Source organism: Pterocles gutturalis, unplaced genomic scaffold (genome assembly GCF_000699245.1).
Source record: "Pterocles gutturalis isolate BGI_N339 unplaced genomic scaffold, ASM69924v1 scaffold4717, whole genome shotgun sequence".
NCBI lineage: Eukaryota > Metazoa > Chordata > Aves > Pterocliformes > Pteroclidae > Pterocles > Pterocles gutturalis.
Window position 1 is genome coordinate 12,699 of NW_010112585.1, and position 7,155 is coordinate 19,853.

Below are 7,155 nucleotides of genomic sequence, written 5' to 3' on the forward strand. Positions count from 1 at the left end.
TCTCCAGGCTGCACACCCCCAACTCTCTCAGCCTGTCCTCGCACGGGAGCTGCTCCAGCCTCGGACCATCTCCGTGGCTCCTCTGGCCCCGCTGTCAGAGGTCCATGTCACAGAAGGGCTGCCTGACCCCATGCATGGCCACGGTGAACACCAGCAAGGAGAACACAGCCAGCACCCCCAGGGCTTCCTCCTGCTCACCCCCCTGCCCTTAACCCTTCTAAAGCCATGCTGGTGTTTTAGGGTTTTAATATACCAGAGAGATGGAAAGGAAAATATTAGCACGTGCTTATGAAGAGCACACCCGGCTCCTGCCCCGCGGATCTCGCCTGGCCCCAGCGCCGTACCACACAGCCGGATGCTGCCAGCAGGTATTTTTAGGAAGCAAAGGGCACTCATGGATGCACCATCCCCCCAGCAGCACAGAGTATCTGGCTGCAGGCTCACGGGGACGAGAGACACAAAGGATATGTCTCTGCATTTCTGTATTTTCTGTAATATCTTTAAAAGTACTACTCGTCAAAAGGCAACCGAGATAGGATGGCTGTCTGCAATCGTCAGAGGCTGTAATCATCCTTCATTTCCCCATCAATCAGCCCACGCTCAGCATCATTTTCCTCCTGCGCTAGGAGCAGCCCCGGCCGAGAGGCACCCACCGGCACCCGGCACAGCCCCCAGCTTGGCCACCGCCCCGGGGAGCCCCTCAGCAAGGTCTCCCATTAATTAGTGACCGGTTTAGACAGACAAAACTGCTGGATCAAGGCACAACGTCCTGGAGATTAAAAAGCAAACAGAACCTGCACAGGTCCCAGGTGGCTGCACCGTGACGGGAATTTGCACGTCCAGGCTCTGCTCAAGGTTTACTGCTAATCATCCCCTTTCTGCTTTGTTCCCCAAACCACCAGCCCCCTCAGGGACAGCCAGACACCACTGGCCACCTTTCTCTCCCAGACACAGGACATCAGCATCTCCCCTTCCATCCAGCCCCGTCCCGCTCTGCCCCATGCAGCAGCAGCCCTGAGCACACGCAGCCACGCTCGCATCCCTGCTTCGGGTCCTGATGTTTTAATGCCACCCTTGTGCTCCTGGAAAAATTAAGTTATGGTGCATAAAAGGGTGCTGCAACTTTTAGGAGACTGATGTAAATGTGCACGAGCAGAGCTGCAATGCCTCCCTGCCCCTTCTCCCCCTGCCAGACTCCCACCACTCCCACCCACGGTTATTTAGCGGTTGGGAGAAGGCTGTCTGCTGTGCACCGCGGGCTGGGTGGGATGGTGGTCTCGGAGACCCCCAGTTGACCATGAAGTGCGTGACATAAACCACAGGTTTCATCTGATTTACTAAGTGGGTTTGTGGCGTTATTGCAGAGCTGTAACCTCCAGACTCGAGGCCAGAGCAGAAACACCAAAATCTCGGCCACCCCAGATGGACGAGTCCCCTGGCACAAGCCCTTTGGGGGGCACTTAACACCCACGGGTATTTGGGGGGCACAGCTTTGCCCATGCTGACCACATGGCATCCACAGCATCCTGCTGAGCTGGCTCTGCCGGCACCCTGGCCACGAGTCCTGGGCACTGAGCGGGACCCGGAGTCAGCAGCGCAGCCCTTAGAAACCAGCTGAGGGGTTAAAACAGACCCGAAGCCTTTCAAGAGTCACTTTAGGGCTCTACAGACGTAACGCCAGCAGCAAGACAAAAGGGCAAACGCCGCTCAGCAGCATACCCTGTGCCCAAGCAGCTGCGCTCACCCCTATGAAAGGTGTGCATTAATTAAATCCCACCCAGTTAATATATCATTTTTCTACGTTATCAACAGGCTTTCGTGGCTTTTGCACCCCCGGAGCTGAGCCAGCTGCTCAGCACAGGAGCACGTCCAGGACACGCCAACGGCCGCCCAGTGCAAATATTTACCCACCCGCCGCTTGACAGTGCAGCCTTCACTGCCTGCGTCAGCGCGGGAATCCCTGGCCGTTAAACGTTAACTGCCGTGTCTGTGTGTCCTGAGGCCAGCCTGGCTCTCGGCATCATGCCCTGGGAGTCAGGATTCAGCCAAGCAAATAAGACGGATATCAGTAGGGGGTTGTGGGGAAATGGGGTGGAGGATACACAGAATTTTGAATCGAAAAAAATTTTTTTTTTCCCAAATGTGCTGCTTTGCAAAGTTTAACTTGGGCCAAATTAGGGCAGATTGAAGCGAGAAACTTCATGAGTGCTGCTGCCCCGCTTCGTCCCCCTCCTGCCCTCTCCCTGTCTCAGCATCGCTAATCCTGCCTCTCCCGACCACACCGTGCCGCGGGAGATGGTGGCACCTCTGCCCAAGTTCAAGGAGCAGATCCTCCAGCAGGACATGGTTTGGGGAAGGCGTGATCATGTCCTACCTCTCCTTCTGCAGTCTGCAGAGCTAAAGAGACCCCAAACGCTGGGCTTGCCCTTTACTCGCTTCCCTGCATCCATGGGGCAGAAAATGTCCTCGTGCGAGACGTGGGCAGCTTGGTCACTGCCTCTTTCCAGCTGTGCCTCGTTTTGAATAATTTACAGGGCAGAAATATCAGACGCTTCCAGTAGTTTGTGCTGAGCAAACCAGTGGTCAAAGCCTGTGGCCAGCTTGCAGCTCGGTCACAGCTTCCCACCACGCCACCCAAGTGTCAGAGAGGAGGGACAGTGGCCAGGTCCATTTTTCCTCACAGCAACATATTTTCCAACGTTCTCCCATAAAACCGACGCGCCAAAGCCATGAACAAAAAGCTTTCCTGAGACACGAGGATTAATGGGGAAACTGAGAAATACTTGGATGGTCCAGGCGTTCCTACCAAGTCACCTCCTCATGAGGTCAAGCACGCAGGAGCAAAGCTCTTTGGTAGACCTGGAGCCTCCAGACCTCTTCACCAAACCACCCCTGTCAGAAGTGCTTTCGGTCCGAGCCCAGCTGCACACAACTTCGGATGGCAGACGTTCACCAGGCGAGGACGGGTAACCAAGCACTGTTTCACCACGTCACGGGCATCTTCTTTGAACCCTTGGATTTCTGCACAAGTTGGTCACAGCCAGCTGGACCCACGCTGACCCTCCAAGTTGCACTGACCCTCCACGTTTTGGCCTCATAAATCCAGGCTTTATAATTCTGCATGGTCCAGGATTTCTCGCTGGTTTTGTTAAAAACAGGGTGAAAACGGGCAAAAGAGCAGAGGAGGCTGATTGCACTGGCTTCTCCAGGAGCTCCATCTCAATGCCACATCCCAGAAGAAATGGTCTGTGGAGAGGAAGCCCTGAAATAAGTCTGCAACACAGCACCTCCAAACTGGTGCACTCATAAAAGTGAATTTTCTGATTTACAACATGCCAAGAGAAGCCTTAAACCTTATCGACCCTGGTCAGGCATGAGGAAGCTCATGGCTTCCTATGAACCATCTTCCATGCCCACCTTCCAATTCCTAATATGAAACAAGTGTGGTGAGGACAGCAAAGCCCATCACCCCAGGATGGGGATGGAGGGATGCAGAGTGCTTGGGGGCTTACAGAGCATCCCCCCTGCACCCCAAACCCCAAAATCCCCCAGCACTCACCCGGCAGACAGACATCTGGTTGGTGGTGAGGGTGCCGGTCTTGTCGGAGCAGATGACGGAGGTGCAGCCCAGGGTCTCCACCGAGGGCAGGCTCCGGACGATGGCGTTCTTCTTGGCCATGCGGCGCGTGCCCAGTGCCAGGCAGGTGGTGATGACGGCCGGGAGGCCCTCGGGAATGGCAGCCACTGCCAGCGCCACCGAAATCTTGAAATAGTAGATGGCACCCCGAAACCAGGAGCCGCCGTGGACGGGGTCGCTGAAGTGGCTGATGTTGATGACCCAGACGGCAATGCACACCAGGAAAATCACTTTGGAGAGCTGCTGGCTGAACTCGTCCAGCTTCTGCTGCAAGGGGGTCTTCTCCGGCTCCGTCTCCACCATCTGGTTTCGGATCTTCCCGATCTCGGTGTACACTCCTGTCGCAATGACAACCCCCACGGCCTTCCCAGCTGCAATGTTGGTGCCCTGGGAGGGAAGAAAGGGGACACAGAGGGTATGTGGGCTTGAAACCTCTCAGCCTGAGCAAGGAAATGGGTCACTTGTTGGGAAAGGAGTACATGAGATCTTAGTTAAGGGGAAAATGAGACATCCTGGGATTCTACATAAACCCATGCTAAAGCAACGGGACGGACTTCTGCCCAAGAAGAACACAGGCAAGGAGGAAACCCAAATTTGCAATAGCTCCAGGCTCAACCACAAACCTTTTCCCCATCCATAATGCTTCCTACCTGATGGAAAACCCACTGAGATTGCCCAAGACATTTAAGAGCATGATGTGCCACAGCCCAAATAAAATCTCACGGAAGCAGGTCCTCATTTTTATGGGTTTGGGGCTCTTTTTATGGATTCGGGTCTTTCTCATGCATGCATTCCCTTTCACTGCTCAGAGATCTCCCACGTCCATCAGCTGCTTCGCTCGGCAGCTCTTTGAAAAACCACGGGAGAGGTGGGGACAGGCGCGAGCGACTTACGGAGAAAAGCATGTTCTTCTTGTCCTGGTTGACAGCCCGGGGGTCGGGGATGGGGTCAGCGTGTTTGATCACCGACACAGACTCCCCTGCAGAAGATGAACCACACACGTTTCCTCTCCAGCCTCCACTCAATGCCATTGTGAGCCTTCATCACAACCCCCCGGCTTCCTATAGCAGCCCTTGGCCACCAAACCATCAAAACATCCCTCGTGAGGATGTCAGAGCTGGGCCAAGGCGTTCTGAAGATGAGGGCTGCAGAAAAATGACCTGTGCAGATGGCTAGTGGCCATGAGCCCCCCTACACCCCACCGGGACGGGGCCAAACCCCCATGCCACAGAGCCCACTGGCCCGCAGCATGGGTTTGGTGGGGTCACGGTCAGGTGGGGATTGTAGGGCAGCACAACAGGAAAGGTGGCCAGAGCCCTTCTGCTGCAGGTTTATATTTTGATCTTTGTAGATTTGCCCTTTTGCTGCATCTCCTTTTGCCCTTGGAGAACTCAATGAATGCAAAGCCACTTTGCAAGGGGACTGGGCTCCTTCCTTTCCCTGTGTTTTTAACATTTTTTCTGATCACTTTTCCTTCCCTGCTGCCATCTCCTAACTCGATGCCTTTACAAAATCACACACAACAGCTGACATACCAGAAGCCCTTTTTGTCAGCTTCCCTGACAGCAGAGAGGGAGAATTTTGGAAATACCATAGATTATCAGCCTTAAGGGCTTTTCCAGCGTTTTAAAAAAAAGCCCCAGATATCATCACCTCTCCCTCAAGTGAGGTCATTGTGCGTTGGCCACAGGGAGGGAGCATGGGGAGGGACTGAGAGCCCCTCGTGAAACCCCCCTGAAAGCCCCAAGCTTTGTGCTTTGCAGGAGGGATGCCCAAGCACAGGGCACATCTCACCATGACTTTCAGATGACGCTGGGACCTCCCCAGGTCCTCAATCTCATTCTCCCGCCCATTTCCCACCCCGGCAAAGCACTTAGCCCAGTGTCAGCCCCAAAATCTGACTTGGGGCCGATAGCAGAGGGAAAGCTCTGCCCCAGCACGCCTGCACGCACCTGTGAGGATGGACTGGTCGACCCGCAGGGTGGTGGACCGGATTTCGATGATCCGGATGTCTGCCGGCACCTTGTCACCAACTACAAGGGCAAGAGCAGAGCAGTTCCATTAGCGGGGACCGGCAGCGCCCGCCACCCCAGGGAAGGGGGACAGCAAACGCTGAACGCGCCAGCACAGCCAGGCTCTGCCCCAAAGCTTGGGGCCACCGGGCTGCACCTCAGTTCCCACTGTCTACCATCATTTTCTATTTCAACTGTCTCCAGGGCAGGGACTGAATTTTGTTGAGAAACACCATGTGAAACCCAAAGTTAATTCAGAAATTATTATGTTTTCTTTCTATTATTTATTTTTACTACATCAGTTACATGCAGATTGGAGGCACGTCTCAGCAAATATCAATGGGGAGAGCACTAAAGACATCGCAGGGGTTTGGGGGAAAACCTGGGAAAAAACACAGACATCACTGAACAAAACTGCCATGGGTTTTCAGCTCGTGCAAACTCTGGGCACACGGCAGCACCCAGCTTGCAACACCGAGGGGTCCAACCTGTGGTAAACCCGGGTCCTGCCCCGGGATGCCTCCTTTCTGCCGTGAAAGCTTAATTTTGCATGTCTATAATTTACAGGTCAAAAAAAAAAGAAAGCTGGAAAGAGGCACCATCAGACATCAGGCAGCACAGTGATGGGACCTGGAGGAATTTCTCATTTTAGGGGATTACCTGGCACAAAAGCAGCCACCCCGGGGAGCAGGCAGCAGCAGCAAGGGCATTATTTGTGCTGTGCCAGGCGCCCTGCATCCTCTCCCATGGACCAACCACACGTCCCAACCATCACCTCCCTCTGCAAAATCCTGCAGGGCTGCCCTGTCCCTGCCGCACAGGGATGCTGCAGGTGTGGGTTGACCTGTCAGCCCTGGCTGTCACCTTCCCTGGCTGCCACCGGAGCAAAGCTGACTGTGGTTCCAGCTGGGTTTGCCAGGACAAGCAGCGAAAGCAGGAGCTCTGGGGGAACAGAGGAGCCGAGTGGGCTCTCAGCAAGCCTCCATGTCCCACCTGCCCTGGCTGCACCCCTGCAGTGCCACGCACTCCTCCGTGGCAGCTGGGACCCCATATCCATCACAGCAAGCACCCGCACCCCTCCTCCTGCCAGCAAGCAGGCATCTCGCCTAGGCCATGACTTTCAGATGATGCTGGGACCTCCCCAGGTCCTCAATCTCATTCTCCCACCCCTTTCCCACCCCAGCAAAGCACTTAGCCCAGCGTCAGCCCCCAGCGAGCGGGAGGAGGGCAGGGATCTTTTCTCTTTGGTTTGGAGCAGAGCACTCCCTGGAACAACCCTAGAGCCCTCCCAGTGCCATCCTAGTGCTCCCAGTAACCCCCCCCCCCCCCCCCCCCCCGCCAAACCCCAGCATCGCCCTGCCTGCCGCCCCACATCGCCTGACCCACCACGTCCCCATCTCTCCTCTTCCCTGAAAAAAAAAAAAAAAAACAAAACAGCCCAAGCTTTCCAACACCACTCCTAACCCCATTTCAGGGCTTGGTGGACTGACTGGAAGTTGTTGATGC

At 55.1% G+C, this 7,155-nt stretch overlaps 1 protein-coding gene across 1 annotated transcript in view; it reads right to left on the minus strand.

Moving 5' to 3' along the window:
• Positions 1-7,155, minus strand: part of LOC104462232 (sarcoplasmic/endoplasmic reticulum calcium ATPase 3) — a gene marked incomplete at its 3' end in the record, with an annotated part of 25,236 nt that overhangs the window by 12,694 nt on the left and 5,387 nt on the right. The window contains exons 5-7 of the mRNA XM_010074097.1: positions 5,590-5,670; positions 4,531-4,616; positions 3,560-4,024 (exon numbers count right to left, since the gene is read on the minus strand). Coding sequence (XP_010072399.1) covers positions 3,560-4,024; positions 4,531-4,616; positions 5,590-5,670 — 632 coding nt within the window. The remainder of the gene's footprint in view (positions 1-3,559; positions 4,025-4,530; positions 4,617-5,589; positions 5,671-7,155) is intronic.